A 17,575-nucleotide genomic window follows, 5' to 3' on the forward strand; every position below is an offset into this window, starting at 1 on the left:
AATAAAAAGACTAAGAAATTGTCAAAAAACCACAGATTTAATTGATAGTTAGAAAGACCGGTTTCGGTTGTTACACCATTGTCAATCTCTGATAAACTGAGCTATTTAGGTCTGATCTGATCTGAGTTATTACTGATCTTCTTTATCAGAGATTGACAATGGTGTAACAACCGAGACCGGTCTTTCTAACTATCAATAATATCTGTGGTTTTTGACAATTTCTCAGTCTTTTTATTTAATATTAGTAAAATTACATCACATTTGATAGGTTTTCGGATATCTTGCATATTTTGAGAAAGTTCAGAGTGAATGAAGAGCTAAGTGAAAACAATTTTTGAGACAAGATTTAGAAGCAAACATCGAGTGATAGAAGACATTCTCAAAATATATTATTTATACATTTTTATTCGTAAAATAATAGAGAATCACTATTATATTATAAATTTTATCACTTATGTTTTATAATATAAAAACGACTAGTTTGGGTGATGCCATTATTAGGTGTCCTTTAAAAATGTTTTACTATTCATTTTCTATAAAAAAACATTGTAGCCCTATTGAAATACTCAATATTCATTCGTATTGAGCACATAAAAACGGGAGACAAATTAATTCGCATCAGGATTCAAGGAGTCAGTTATTCAATTTCTTATCCCGTATTATGCACGCCCATGTGCTGAAAAATATGCTTAATTCGAATGGATTTTGAATGATCCATTTAAGGCAGTCAAATGTTTAATCTAGTTTTACATTTTATGAAATGTCCTTATAATCAATGTAAACTTTAAATGTCCAAATTTTAATATATTACGTCATGTTAAAGTCAGCACCGGGAAAGTTAGAGGGATAGAAGAAGCTAAGATTGGTTTGCATTGGACAGATGAAAGCACGTACTTATGAGAGCAGATTTAACGCCCATTCACCCAACATTGAAGGGGTAAGGCCAGAAAAGAAACAGAGATTAAGTTCTATAGGACAATGGCTATTCCTTTAATGACATACGGTAGTGAGGTATGGACAAAGACCAAGAATGATGACTCACGAATTCAGGCATCAGAGATGAGGTTTCTGCGCAGCATTCAGGGATACTCAAGACGAGACCACATAAGAATTGAAACAATCCAATGTGCAACCACTAACAGAAATCATAAAAAATACAGATTGAAGTGGACAAATCAACTGTGTCGTATGCCACCAACGCGTCTTCCACTACAAGCTTGGAAGTTGCAGTTGGATGGGAAAAGAGACGTCGGAAGACCGAGGAAGCGGTGGACACCGGAACAAGCTTTACAAGCCTAGTCCATGATGAATGATAGAATTATTAATGTAACTTGAAATACGTAATTACTGATTAAATTATTGTTCATCTAAAAAACATCATACCATCTGCTGGAGTCATGATGCCATCATGAAGGACTGTCGCTACACATCCTGCCGCTCCTGAAAAATAAAAAAATATTACAGATGGAAATTACTGAGATCCTGCAATTATTTAAATGCTAATGAATTTATTATTATTAATCAAAAATCCAAATCAAATGCTGTAATTCACCCCGAAGACTTCTGCTACTTTATTCTTTATTCTTTATTGATTGATATAATAAGTATACATCATATAAATGATAGGGAGAGGAAAAATAAGGTAACCTTGTGCTAATCCTCTCCCCAATTTAGATATGGTTACACATAGTCCGAAATAGGTTAAGTCTTGTAGCTCTTCACTTCGCAAAATTTTCAGACAACTAATATGTTCACCAAGTAAATTTTCAAATTTAGATGCTTCAAAACAAAAAATAGAACAGATATTTCACATTATTATCACTTGAATAGAGAAGATTCATATATTGAAAATATATACTGCAAATATTGACAACAGGGTAAACAGCTAGATGGAGATTTAATGAGCGCTACTATTCAAAAGTTAATTAATACAAAAATACAAAATGAATTTTTTAATAGTAGCGCTCATCGAATTTCAATCTAGCTGTTCACCCTGTTGTCAATATTTGCAGTAGCAGAAGTCTTCTGGGTGAATTACAGCATTTAATTTGGACTTTCGATTAATAATAATTAAAACAATATTGGTTACTACTGTATAACTTTATTCTTGCTCAATTTACAATTTCAATGTAGTCAAAACAGTGGATGCAGTATTTACAGTGAACGCATTTTGAAAATAATGGGAAACAGGGAAATCCAGTTTTCAACTGTAGAATTATTTATAGAAAATAGAGTACTCAGCGTTAGGCAATTGCATATATTGTTGTTATTAGGGTATATGAAAAAACATCAAAATAGGAACCATATCATAAATCATAGCCATAATACTAGAATAAGAGAACGTTACAATCAAGAAGTACCAAGAATGAATACAGCGTTTGGGCAAAGATCACTAGGATATTTAGGGCCTACAATATCTAATAGAATACCATTAGAAATCAAAGGAGAGGAAAATTTCAATAGGTTCAAAAGAAAAATTAGACATTGGTTATTCAGTATTGGGATACAAAGTAGTGAGGAACTAATAGTAAGTAGGATTTAGATTTAAGCAGTATTCTTTTTAAATAAGGTAATTTATATGTAGAAAATAGTACCTCGGTTTAGTATCTTTGTACTAGGTGATGCTTAAGGTAATAGATATAGTTTTAGATTTTTGGAATTTTTGTATTATCTGTTGTAGCATAAATTAGTATTAATTTGATGATAACCTCGACACATATATTATATAGTGAGGTATCATTTTTGTAAACACTGAATATTGTTATATTATTGAAAATATATGAAAAAAATATGTAATGTATGAATTTATTTTTGCAGTAGTATTGATAGAAAAATATGTTCAACATGCAAAATACAGTTCTCAACAATAATAATATCAAACATAATTCTCGTCCAGTATACAATAAATAAAAGAGAATACAATAGTAGTGAGGATCTCATCATATTCTCACTGAGTGCATTAAACCACAGACAATGGCATTACAAACAAGCACACTGCTTGATTCAACTTTTGCCTAGAAAGTTTACAATAATATCGTATAGATCCTGCATTACAAACTTTTCAAGGCAAAATTCAATTCCAATAACGCATTGAATTTCTACAAGTTTTCAAAGCCTTAATTCTACTTCTACACTGCCGATCATTTTATGAATCTTCATCACTAATATGTTTTTCAATACAACAATATGTTACAGTTAGTCAAAATATGAGGATAAGACACACACAATACTTTATATTATTCTTATCAATGTATCAATTTATATTATCTACATGAAAACATTCAACTTGGGTTGATACTCTATCGTTAACAACGTAGGATACAATACAGCCTAGAGATATCCGTCCCGTAATCTACATTAGCATTAGTAGCTCAAGTTGGGCTTAGTTAGTTATAGTTTTAGTCGTTGAATTCAAGTGAATATAAAATAAATTGTGAATTTCGATAAATCCTTCTTAAGAAGAATCCTGAAAAGACATAACCTTTTGTATATCTCAACTAAAACTCTTTGATAAGACAGTTTTATCAAAAAACTAAAACTGTTTTTTAGAAAAATCTAAAATATCGTTATAAAACAAATCATTCTGCAAATATTTCGCCGATTTATATCAATATAATGCACATCAATGATGTATTTGTTAGTTTTGTTAGGAGGTAGATCGGAAGCAAAAGTATAATTATTTAATAATCGTAAGCACAAACTGATGAAGCACTCTTTAGAAAATTACTTGCATCCTACACTGCAGACGGAAATAGAAATGACCTTGGACTCTGTCTCTTATTGTGCATGGTTGCGAGTCACCAACGAATTTATAGCCAAGTAGAGCTGAGAAAGTTATACGATTTGAAGAGATCATCTTCATTATGCAGGATATTGCAGGAAGTTTAATATTTGAGATTTGGATAGTTTCCAACAATTGTCGTGTGACCTAATAACTAATTGACTGTAAGTGATAGTACGAACAGTGCAATACAAAAATTTAAAATATTAATGAAAGGTAAAAGACTCAAAATGAGAGTTAACAAGAAAGTTTCATTGTTTATGTCACGGGAATAATCATGTTTTGACAATTTTTATTTAAGATGATGATCTCATGCTTCTCAAATGTTATGGTTGTACTAATATAGTTTGACTAATACTATTAGTTATGACTCAATTTATAGTTCATAACTGAGACTCTTGTACAAGCTTGTTTCCCTTTCAAATCAATTCTACTTTCCATTCCTTTCTTTTCACTTGGGGTATTTGGTATAGTTTTAAAAACTATAACACTTTTACCTTGAATTTAAAATTTCTCAAGTGATATTTATATTTTTATCAATTGATTTAGAATATGATCCACTTTTTCGACTAAAAGATCAATGACATAGGTAAGATAAATAATAAGATAGTAATAACACGTTTTATCAGGATGTTTTAAAAATTTATTGTTTGGATGACTGTGTTCAGTCATGCTTATCCAGCGTTTTGTCTAGAACGTGATTAGTCATTTATTTTTTCAGCTGCTATCAGCTGAAACCTTGAAATCTTCCCGTAACAATATTGAAACAGACGTTTTGAACTTTCATTATCATAATAATTTTTCCATAACAATAACACAACGTGTTACTAACAATGTTACGATTTCAAAAAAACAATTATCTTTCTTTTCAAAACTTGAACCTATTTATATGTCTCATCAAAGTGAAAATCTAACTATAATAGTTAAATGTATAAATGATTTAAAAATCCTGTTGTAGATCCTTTTCAGAAAGCTTTTGGATTTTTCATAAAACTATATCAATTTATTCAAATGATGAAGTTAAATGAGTGAAATTAATAAGAAATTTACTTTCTATAACACAGTTTGGCATTGATGATCACAATTTCAAACATGGATCAGTCACTGTGCTACATTTATGACCTCATTCCACAAACCCTGGTCTTATTGATCTTCCCAATAAGGGTAGCTTCACAGTATTACAATAGTGAGTTTAGATTCTCAATACAAGAGGAATATCAACTCGATTTCAAAGATATAAAAGAATGTATAGTGATAAAAATCATAACACCACATTAGATGAATATGTATTCAATTAAATTAACATTAAAAAGAAGCATTGAAAAATTAATTAATGTCTCTCTACCTAAATGGAAATAATCTGAATAAGAATGTTCTTGTGCTTTAATAGATTCAGACTCTATTGATTTGATATTATATTTATTGTCAAGGGCACTGTACAGAAATCCGATACTTCATTTATGAGAGGACTTCCTGAGCCATCAGCTATATAATCAATAGTTAGAGGTATTTTTTTAAGAAATATAATTCCCTATTTCTAGTTCCATTAATGAATTGGACACAAAAATGAATTGAAAAGCTCTTGGGACACATATATTATGTGTGCTGAACTATCAGTCTAGCCTGATATATTATCATGTTTTATATTAATATTATTATAATATATTACTATTTAATAATAATGATATGGATTTAAATTATTATTTTGAAGAGATTTTACTGAACGTTAAATACTTTAAGAAATGAAGAACATTGAATACAGTAATAATCAGTTGCCATGAATGAAAGAAAGTTGAACAAGGAAACTAGTTTGAATGAGATAACAGAAGCCACAAAACGATTACAGGTCTTCTGTTAATTCCATATTATCATTAGTAGGTAGTTACTGAGCATGTTGCAATACTCAACAATAAAACAAACTTACATGATTTCTACACAGTCGTTACGAGAATTTTGCAAATCTCTAGTTTCATTACCTCTTTAGCTATAATAAGGGAGCAGGCAAACTGAACCATTGTTGTTCTTTAACGGTTTACAACAAGTTAAATATTGATTTGAATTTTAAGACGCTTTAAACGATAACGATTTTAAGAGACTTCTTTGTAAGAAGTTTATTATTTTCAATGCATTTGATCTTGGACTGAATAAGATTTTGATGATTGCATGTCCACTAACCTTCACTATTGACCTCATTACATTGTCATGAATATGTTCATAGATTTTCGACCACCTTTTATCAAAGAAACGATCCTATTTTCGACTATCAAATATTTGATCTAAGATGTGATATTTTACACTATCTATCTATCTATCAAATATTTATCAGATACATGGATAAATGGGGCCCTATAAACTTTCTAAAAATATTCATCAGATATATTAATGAATGTGTAATGAGGCCCTATAAACGTTCTAAAACCTAGAATCAGTACTGGACATTGAATGAATGAACAAGCAAACAAATACTTTAAATTGAGCCACAACTCCAGAATATGTTGATTACAATGGTTCCAGAAACTCTAGCTACCTACTGAAGTAGTAATGATAATAGTTACTGATAACAGATAATAGCTATACTGTGTTTTTGTTGAATTTTTAATTCATTTTTCAACACTGATAATGACAAAGGAAAACCACCTCTTTTGAACTATTTCTAAAAAAATTTGGGAAAGTTAGAATTTTTGCTTAAGATGAATGATGTTCCTTTTCCTGTTCAACTATTTCTATGAAACTTTAAGGTAGTAGAACATTTTGGAAACTGAGGAGGAGCTCCAAAACAACGTCATAGCCCACTTCAACTCATTTGGCAGCAGCATTTTATGAAGAGGGTTTTGGTAGGATTTGGCATGACAATTGCCTCAACCTTCACGGCGATTATGTTGAAGAATAATCATAAGTGTAAGTAACTTTTAGTGTAGTTAAATAATTATTCGTTTATATACATTTGTCTTTCATTTATGGACAATAGGAGGTAGAAAACAATGACCCTCGTACATTGTTCAATCAACAAGAAAAAGCTCAGTCTCCATTAGGCCACTGAACAATCTCACATTTTTGCTCGTGACTGAACCATCTATACTAATGGTTCCAGCCAACCACTACTATTAGTTCAACTATCTCAATCAAAATTCCGGGGTGCAAAATTTAAGTCTTTATGCCTGTTGTTTTTCATACACTCAATTTAATAATAAATATCGGGGCATCGAGCTTCGCTCGTTATTTTTATTTATTGATACACAGAACACAATTCTCTAAAATGATCGTGTTTATATTTCACAGCTGGCTATATGTCGTCTTATGAATTTCGGGGATGCGATATTTTGATTTTTCAACATACTCGCTCACTCACTTTTTTACTATCTACAACTGTTTCAGCCAAGGATGAATTATCCTTTTAATGTCGATCAGCAGTTTTCCCAAGGATGAGACCTAGTGCAATCGAATTTTAATATCATAAACCTACGATGTTCGTTCCAAATTTCGTGAAAATCGTTAGAGCCGTTTTCGAGATCCGTTGAACATAAATAACCAGATATAAATATATATAAATACAGAAATTGCTCGCTTAATATAAGAGGATAAGAAAGATTTGTGTAAAAAGTTCATACATATGATTTGTTTATCACTGAATTTGCACTAAAAATTGGATACGCGGAAGAAACATAGTGCCGGTTGCACGAAAGCCGGTTAAATTTTAGTCGTGAATAATCACACAAGAACCAATAAAAGAAGCCTTCTTTTCTAAAAAGCCTTCTGTAATTTATTCTCGTGAAATTAATCTCGATTAAAATTCAACCGGCTTTTGTGCAACCGGTTCATAGCCTATTATCTTCTTCAGCTTCAAACATTTAATTGGTAGGCAGCTTTCCATCCTTTTCTGTCCAGAGCTGTACTTTTCAGTTGGATGTAGCTCTGGACCCCTAGATCTTTGTTTACTTGCTTCAGATATTGTAGTCGGGGTCTTCCACGAACCCTTTGTCCAATTATCATACCTTCCAGTATTCATAACGTGAATTCGTCGTGTCTAAATACATGGCCAAGCCAAGAATGCCGTCTGTCCTTTAAAATACGCAAAAGAGATCGATTGTATGGAGGGTGGGTTAAGTGTAAGAGAGGGCCGGCTGCGCCCTAACTTCGCCCTCCTAGGTTTTCAATAAAGGCAGCGATTTTCCTCAACCATTTGAAATACTTCCTCATTAGTAATTTTATCAGTCTATTTCAACTTGAGCATCCGTCTCCAACCACTACCTCCGTAAACAAAGTCATAGTGCATCCTGGTGACGTCAGCACAGTTAGGGCTCCTACACCAATAAAAATTTGTTGATTTCAGCTGATCTATATCAGCTAGTGTTTTTATTGGTGTAGGAGCCCTACCTGTGTGACGTCACCAGAATGCACTATGGCTTGCTTTGTTTACGGAGGTAGTGCTCCAACACCATACTTCAAAGGCATTTAGGGCCGGTTTTCGAGCTCAGGATTTGGCTTAAGTTCTAGACTTTAAACAGCTGGAGTCAGAAAATTGCCTTTCCGAAACGGGGCGTAGTCGTAGTCATTGTCATAGTCACATTTGAATTAAATTTCAAAAAAAAAAAACTAGAAAATTAAACACAAAATAAAATAATGAGAAAATAGTGTGAAGTTTCAGCTATTTTGAATTATTTGGAATGTCTAATTTCGTCAAGGAAAAACGTTTCCAATTATAGAAATGAGAAAATAAAAACTGCAACTACTGTTACAAAAAAACTGCGACTACGCCTCGTTTTGGGAAGCTAATTTTCTGACTCCACCTGTTTAAAGTCTAGAGCTTAGCTAAATCACGAGCAAGGAAACCGGCCCTTAGTGCTCTTTCTTCTGCCTTACTAATAGTCCAGGTTTCTGAACCATAGAGTGCAATACTCCAAATGCAGCTTCTTATTAATCTTTTTCTAATTTGTAACTTGAAACTATTTGAGGAAAGGACTTGTCGCTTACTGATGAGAATAGCCTATTATATTACCTTAATAAAATACTTAGTAAAAAATAGAAATATCTTCCCAAAGTTGATCAAAAACACTTATCATTTCGGACTGAGTGTAACAGAGGAATTTCAAGTTTATCCTACTAAACTTTCATTGATCAGAAGACAGCTAATTTACACAAGCAGTAAACTGATCAATGCAATACCTTTTGACTTGGATTTCAAAATTAGTAAAAAGAACGTCAATGAGTGGATTAAGAGGGAATATTTCTTTACTTTAGATATAGCAATTTAATTTTCATTTCATAGTCTTTTCTCTGCAGAATATTTGATTGATTTTTTATGATTCTGCTGTTATAAAATTTTGTAATCATTAGTTAAATTTAACTTTAACTTTCTGCATTATTTCGAAATATTATGTTTTTCTTTTACTGTTTTGCAACTCTCACCAGCGGGCAAAGTTTTTCTTTTTGCTGGTGATGCCTAGATTTTATATTTTATTTTAATTTTATTCAAGTATATGTATGAGTAATTATGCTTATTTATCTATATTTTTAATGATATGTCATATTATAAAGATTTTGTAATATGTTTTGAATATTCTAATTGGCAATTGGCAATAAATATGAATCAAAATTCGGGGGAGGGACAGAATTGGGCTGTGCCTGTTAGTCCTCCCCCTATCATTTTAATGAATTGTGTATCATTGAATGAATGCTAGTTACCGTGAGCTATGTGTGGGTTCATGCGGTGAGCGAGCGAGTCTTTGAGGTATTCGTAGCAGCTGAAGTAGAGCGAGTGGGCGGGGCCTGCGCTGACCACCACGGCACCAATGCCCCGTACGGGCCTCAGCACTCCCTCGTGGACCACCATGCGGTGTAGTGCCTCCGCTATGCCTCGGTACGGCGCGTTCGCAGGTGACAGGCTCTGCATTCGCGTCTACAACACACATCAATTAATATTTTATTTTCTAATAAAGTACCGCATTTCAATAGGGTTACTTGAATGTTTAATATTATTATAGAAAAATACTATTACCCTCTTTATATAAATATGAAAAATATATGAAGAGGGTACTAGTAATTTTCTATAACAATTAAATACTTTATTGGTCATAAATATGTGAAAATACGTGGACCTTGTCAAACAAACAACAAAATGATTACGAGAACGCTCGATACTGATGCATACTAATCGCTCAACCTACTAATATGGTTATCCATACCAATAAATATATTACAAAATAATAAAAGATCAACGAATTATATAGGATTCATTTATTTATTTACATACAGAAATATGTGGAGGCAAATAGGTAAAAATCAGAAAGTGTCCTCCTTAACACAAGTTAAACAATACAAAAGATAGATAGACAACTTAAAATAAAAACGTTTATACGAAAAAAATATATCAGAAAAATTAGTCATGATGATGAACTTTTTATGATAAATTTTGAAGTCAGTGACTTCATTTTTTTCTCGAGTGTAAACAATTGCTGTAAATAATTGAAGTAATAAATCTTCCAAGTCTAAGAGAACTTGAAATTGAATTGATACAATGATATAATATTGTATTCTCTTTCTCCCTGCCTTCTTCTCCATTCTTCCCTTTCCACTCCTCTTCACCCTTCATTCCTTACTTTTACACCCTCTACCTGCCTATTACATGGGAAACCGTAGTTGGCTAGGTATTTTTCTCCTTTTTTTCTTTTCAGCACACCCCACCATGAAGCCTGTTTTTGTATTTTATTAGAAACTTATTTTTGATTGTGATTTTTTGTATTATGATTTCTTTTATGTATTTTGTGTAGAATTGAATAAAATTATTGATTGATTGTACATGGAATATGGAATGGTAACGTAGCAAATAGTTATATGAAAGTCAAAAAGCGAGATTAGAATCCTCTTCATTAATCATTATTTTTTCTCTTCATGAAGATGGGATTGATATTTTTTACACAGTGGGCCTACAATATTCAATCAGGACCTCCTTTAAACAACCTATGTAGGAGATCCTGATTCAATGCTTCCGCATTTTATACGCAATTAATAACTCAACTTGAAAATAAAAAATATTTGGAATAGTCTGGATAAACGCATAAGAAAGCCGCTGAAAGCTCACCAATATACATGATAAGTCATAAAGTTGTGATAGAAGAAATATTACAACCAGGATATTTGACAGCTTTTATCAGTCTTGAAATGAATGATAGCAGAGGGATATATGTATGCATCACTTGGCTTTAGAGTATGATGACCCATATGTCGAAGCTCGAGGAATGATAACTTGGAAAAACTGCAAGTTACACTGATTAGCATCACTACTTGAATAGGCTATTCAATAGACGGAATGATTCTCCTGCATTTGAATAAATGATTATTCATCAATATGTATGATTGGGTAACATTCACATTGTCATCAACACTAAAGAGAGTATTAGAAACATTGAAATTGTCATCAATAAAATATTTATGACATTGTAATGCTCTGTCGGGGAAGATAATAAGCTATAAGTTAAAAGATGATAGGTTTAGAGGAAACAAACTTCAGTTATCACAAGGCCCTGTAATTGTGATCTAAAATATAAGCTGATAGGTACTTTTCTTCACCAAAGAAATATCCAACTTATTATTTGTAATCATAGCTTTCAATTATCAATATTTACTATGTATCTCTATTTCTCTTCATTATGTTAAGAAAATAAGAAAAAATATGTATAAGCTTTAATCAAAAAGTTTAGTTATCAGAGTTCTCTTGAGATGAGAGCATATCGAAGTTAAGGATGTTACCTATTTTTTAGAATAGCAATTTTAATGCGAAATGAATTGATTGAAAATATGTTATTCATTTTTCAAAAAGCATTATCATCTTATATTTCAAGTTGTTTCGAATGTGTTATCGTTAATCATTGCCATTCACAGGTTTGACTTTATCATATTTGTATCTCCATCTCTACATTTAAAAGATATCTTACTTAGTATCAAGAAGAAATCTTTACCAATACAGTACCGTATTTGTCAACATTCACAGATCAATAACCTCTGGATCTGAGAGATCTAACTTGTAAGAGGTCCGACTGCAATCATTTTAATTGTAAAAAGTAAACAGATTTATTAAGAGCTGCGTAGAGTTCTATTGAATGGAATAAGATATTCCAAAATTCATATATTTAAGCTACATTTATCTTGTGTAGAAGAGGTGACGGAAAATGTCTTCTTCCTTGAGACTTCCTCGAATGAATTCGAGTTGAGAGAAGATGTAGAAATAGATCTATAGTGAGAGAACATGAGATGTGGCAGATTTAGATAAATTTTGATTTAAATAAGGGAAGACACGATATCACGAATACTGCAAACATCATGTTGAGTTTGGCCTTGTAAAATCATGAAGAGGGCCTGCAAATAAGAGCGTTTAATAGGTAATATCAAACAGAATAAATCAACATTGTTCCAGCGATAGGAGACTTATTTTGAACTAGGCGACAAGGATTTGTCCTTGGAGAGTTTAATCTCATAAACATGAATGTGGGCTTGAGTTACAACTTGAAAAGTTGAGAATTTCTTTGTAATATCGTGAAAAGAATTTTAATTATTAGAAGGTATTCAATTGAGAATAGAGTGCAGGCGGCAGAGATGCGATTCCTCCGCAGAACTAAGGGCTGTGATCGGAGAGATCATTTTAGAAATGAAGATATTCGATCTGAGCTGGGAATATTTAATTTTAATGAAAAAGTTGTAGAATGATGAATACAATGAAAGGATTATATAAAAATAATGTATGCAAAAAGACTTCCCATTCAAGTATCAAATTATAAACCAGAAGGTAAAAGATCATTTGGAAGGCCACGTAAGAGATGGCAATAAGTGACACGTTATGTATAAATGTAATTTTGTAACTCTTTTGAACTCTGCTAGTCCAGTATAACTGCTAATAACTGCTGTATAAGCTACTGTTTGTAAGTCGGAACAGGCAATAGCCTAATACTTGCGCATAAGATGATGATGATGAGAAGTTTATTCAACTCTAAAATGTAATTAAATATTTTTGCTAAGGCTCCTTTCTAACACAAGATAGTGCCATAGAATAGAATAGCTGCCTTTATTTTTACCATACAGAGATAGGTAGAGATAGACACAACGTGAAATTAGTGCCGTGAATGCGAATGATAAACGTAAAAAATTGTATATTCAATATAAATTAATTGAAAAAATATATTATATATATATAAAATATAAAAATATATTATATATTAAAATATATATATTAAAAAAATGGAAGATTTCCCAAATGGAAGATAAGAGTACATATTAAAAAAATGGAAGATTTCCCCAAGAAGATTATTCGTATGTGAATGGAAATGGATAATGCAATAAAAAGAGCATGCAGCAATGTACTGTGTATCCAAAATAATGCAATTGGCCTTGCGGTTATTCAATTACCACTCAGTTATGAGACATAGATCAGTAACTAGAGTAAACAATTTGATTCAGAGAGCATCACAGATACATACACAAGTACAATAATCAAATTGTTTGTTTGTTGTCAATGAGTGGGCTCAGTTTAATGTGACTGAAAAATATTGAATTTCAATACTGCTGACTTAAATTATTGTTGCACAGACCACTCACAGATAAACAATAAAATAGCTTTAGTTTATAGTTTCAAGGATGGAAATGATAATTATGCATTGAAGATTCTCCCAAGATGAATGAATTAAAAGAAATATGGTATATTCCATAAATTATTCCCAATTTGTGAAAATCTTGACTCAAGTTCATCCTCAGTGGTTGAGACTAAAACTCAATTCTAAAATCATTTGTCTGAGTGACAATATTTGTTCCACCCATTCGTCTTATTTCTACAAGATTTTTTAACCAATTATAAATTATTTTATTGATCACTTGTCCAGGAGAATTGGAATTTATGGATCTTCTGATTTCAGAATAAGTTACATATTTATATTGAAGCTCTTCTCAGAAATCTTTTTTTGGTAGGGAAATTGCATAGTCGGAAATTTAGTTTCATGTATTTTATTGAAATATTAAACATATATAATTAGAATAAGTCCAAAATACAAATAATGTGAATTATTTTTTCTAAATCTACATTAACGTGAATAATAAGTTTAAATTGTGAAATTCACACTCTCTATTCTTATATTATCATCTAGACTTTGTTAAAATTAAAGGCTTATTTATATTCATAAGTTGAAAGGGGATGATTTCTACACATCTGTGTACAACTCACAAAGCGTAATTTCATAATGTCAGTCAATTGTTAGCATATTCTATGTCTCGTCTACATTTATCAAACTTTGAATTACCTACCTACTTAATAAGACCTCATTCTTTGACAATGATATATGAGCTTGCATATCATCACCCAATTTAGATACGGTACCTGGATATCTATTTGCAAATGCAAACTAGATACTGATAAGAAAAGCCTTCTGTTTTAAGATAACCGTACAGTATGTTACGAATAAGGAAGAAATTGGAAAACTACATAAGTTTTCTTTATACTTTTTTATAGAGATTTGAACGATTTGTGATTACCAATGGCAACTCTAATGCATTGTACTTTTATGACTATAAAATAAATTGAACGTTTCGTTATTCACCTATAGTTTCAAATATAAATAATGGTAGCCTACAGTTGTTGAAGTCTAATAAAAATAAGGACAATATTAAAATGTAAATAATAATTATTTACATCATATTATGTTGGAAAACATAATTTGACACAGAATGATAATCGAGACATGTATAATAATAGGATCAATGGCGTCATGTCATGAATAGAATAAGATAACAAAAAACACTAATTGATCAAGGATATTAAAACATTCATTAGAGTCTGAACTTGAATCATAATTTATATTACTTTGTGACTTAATGTGTTAATATTCTTACAGTTTTTGTATTTATGGATTTTTTTACTGGAAAAACTCAATATATAGGCCTATATTTTACCTTTAAACCTAATGCAGTCTTACCCTACCTCTAATGTACATTTAAAAATAGAATTTGATAATAGAGCCTACCGGTAAATTAAATCAGGCTAATAACTATTTAAAAAAAACTCAGTTTAGATTGTATCAACTCGTTTCACAAAAATAATGAACTAATAATTGGCAGTTCAAAAAGAATCAACTTCTTTTAACTAAATTTTTTGATGATGAGGCGATGGGGCTACTTATTAAACATGAAAGAGTACCTAATCATTGAGCTACATAAATAATAAATGTTGTAAAGTTTTCTGACAACTAGAAATATAATAAAAATTATAAGTTGTTGTCTATAAAAGATTTATTCAACCTCTTTAAAGTTTGAACAAAGATTAGGAACGTAGCATACATTGCCGGAGCTTGACAAGTGAAAGATAGAGGTTAGAATTCCATGTCATGCATTCCTGCAACACGAATTTTGTTCTGCTTAATTAGAATCACTCATTATAGCAAGTCATCAAATAAATATATAATTTTAAAGAAAAATTTGTATGTTTAGAAACTATAATATGTATTTAATAGCCTAAATATTGGACTTGATATGGTGAGAGCAAATAAAGTATAGCATATGTCATTGCCAAAATACTTGTTCTTGCGACACTCACATCATCATAATAACGATGACAGTCAACCTTATAACTTATAAAGGACATAATTGATTTCTCAGGAGTAGTATTTGCATTTATTAATTATTATTTACGCACCTTGACAGAATCTAAAGGGTACATTACGCAATGTTCCATCACTCCTGCAAAGGCACCAGCCATCATGTGCGTAGAAACATTGTTCGTGGGAAGCGTTTCATAGTCTTCAAAGTTCATAATAGTCTATTATTTTTATAAAACACCTCACTATTAATAAATAATTATTATTCGACTACGATTCGAATTCGAACCACCTTCACCGACCGTATCAACTACCTGAACAAGGTTATTACAACCAAGTTCCAAGAATGTAGAACAACTGACAAACTGACCTACGATTCTGCAACATGCTCCTCGCGGGGTCGTGGTTATGAATAATATAAAATCAAAACGAATAAGAAACTTGAAAACCAATAATGATTAGTTCCTTTTATTTGAATTGAGATCATTATTATCTAATCACTTTCTTATCTATTTCTTTAGAACTCTCATATCAGTCCAAATCGAAATTGAAAGTAGAAACCACAAACTCAAATTTCAAATGAAAGATGATAATTCTGATAATAAAATGACTATTCTCATGATCAAAATATCCAAATTTATAATAAAATAGTGAATGATCTGAATTGTTGATGAGAAAAATAATTTCTTTCGACTGAAGTTTTTTTTTCTTTTCGATAGATTGTGTTGCACAGCCTGTAGCGGTAAAATGCAGACCGCCCAATTTGATTTGAACTGATATGATTCATTTTTATGGTAGGCCTACTATCTACTATCACAGAATTGCAGTACCCTCACTAATGTGAGAAAGGTCACCTAATATAATGATAATAGAAAACTTTCCCATCCTGATTATTCATTCTGGTTTGATAATATATTACATTGAATTCACGTCACAAAAGAATCATTGGTGATTAGGCATAATGCTATTGAATTGGATACAATGTAATTTACATTTCACAGGCGAGCGGTCAAATGAGACAAGTAAAGCATTGGCTTGGTAATAAAATCTGAAAATATTTTTGTTTAATATGCAATATTGATAATAATTATGTCTCATATCAGAATATAATTTATGTAGAGTGAATTATCAATGCTATTACTTTGAAGTCATTGCCTCATGAATTGGTTTGGTACGGAGGCAAATAAAATTTAGGCCTAGGAGCTTGGTCAGACTTGACTGGAAAAACTGCTTGCCAGAAGCAATAATTTATTATTCCTTCCAACAAAGGAATTGTAATACATCGTGATTCATCTGACATGGTAGCAAAGTTTAAGGGTTTATTACCCCCATTTGCTGACAGTAGTTCATAATAAAATAAAAAATGATTGTAAAATTGATTAGGAATTTGTAGTTCCAGGAGCTAGCTCAGGAAGTGGTTTGTCCCAGTGAATTGAATATTTGGTACTGTGCTGTGAATTATTGCTTTTCGCTGCTGTGAATTGTTTTACTTCCCAATCAACCCAATTCTCCTCTGGATGCAAGGCCTCCTATTTGTTTCAGGTCGAGCTTGATTGGAAGGACCAGGTCGAGGCTCTAGTTGAAAAGATGTCTTCATTATCAGTAGCTTTAACTTCACTCCTAATCTTTGATTTACTATAAATTGCTTGATTGGCACCTGCCTAAGAGCTGTCTTCTTCGTCAGATGACTTCAAGTCACTCTCACTCCCATAAGGAATTATTGTCAATTAGGGCTCAGGTGGCTCAAAATCTCGAAACAGTTTACGTATCCAAAATCTGTTCATCACTACATTTTTATGAATGTCTCTTATAAAGAAAAATGACATTTTATTAGTAATCTACTAGTTTCATGACTTTAATCGTGGAAATGTAATATTTCAAAATTTTCTGTTTCCCTGCGCCACTCTGTATAACAGCGGTAGAAATATAAGGACCTACATACTATGAATTTGGATTTATTGATGAATTCATTAAATCAAGTAGATACATAAATTTGTTTATTTCACAACAATTATAATTATTTTATTCATGAAATACAAAATACTAATAATGTATTCAGTTTTTATATATTTTCTTTCAATAAAAACACTTCACTTACATGAGCTACTTTTGTACAAATTAATAAAAACAATATAAAAACCTTGTAGTTGAAAATGACCTAAGTTAGGGTCGAAACTAGTCGTTGGAATATTTTAAAGTTTTTAATAATAAAGGGTACTACAAG

General features: G+C 31.4%; 1 protein-coding gene across 1 annotated transcript in view; it reads right to left on the minus strand.

The window, feature by feature from the left end:
- Window positions 1-15,777, minus strand: part of LOC111051038 (mitoferrin-1) — a 28,910-nt gene extending 13,133 nt beyond the window's left edge. Inside the window, exons 1-3 of the mRNA XM_022337461.2 lie at window positions 15,450-15,777; window positions 9,464-9,677; window positions 1,384-1,440 (exon numbers count right to left, since the gene is read on the minus strand). Coding sequence (XP_022193153.2) covers window positions 1,384-1,440; window positions 9,464-9,677; window positions 15,450-15,566 — 388 coding nt within the window. The 5' untranslated portion in view covers window positions 15,567-15,777. The remainder of the gene's footprint in view (window positions 1-1,383; window positions 1,441-9,463; window positions 9,678-15,449) is intronic.
- Between the last annotated feature and the right edge of the window lie 1,798 nt (window positions 15,778-17,575).

The sequence above is a fragment of the Nilaparvata lugens genome, chromosome 1 (assembly GCF_014356525.2).
Source record: "Nilaparvata lugens isolate BPH chromosome 1, ASM1435652v1, whole genome shotgun sequence".
Classification (NCBI taxonomy): domain Eukaryota; kingdom Metazoa; phylum Arthropoda; class Insecta; order Hemiptera; family Delphacidae; genus Nilaparvata; species Nilaparvata lugens.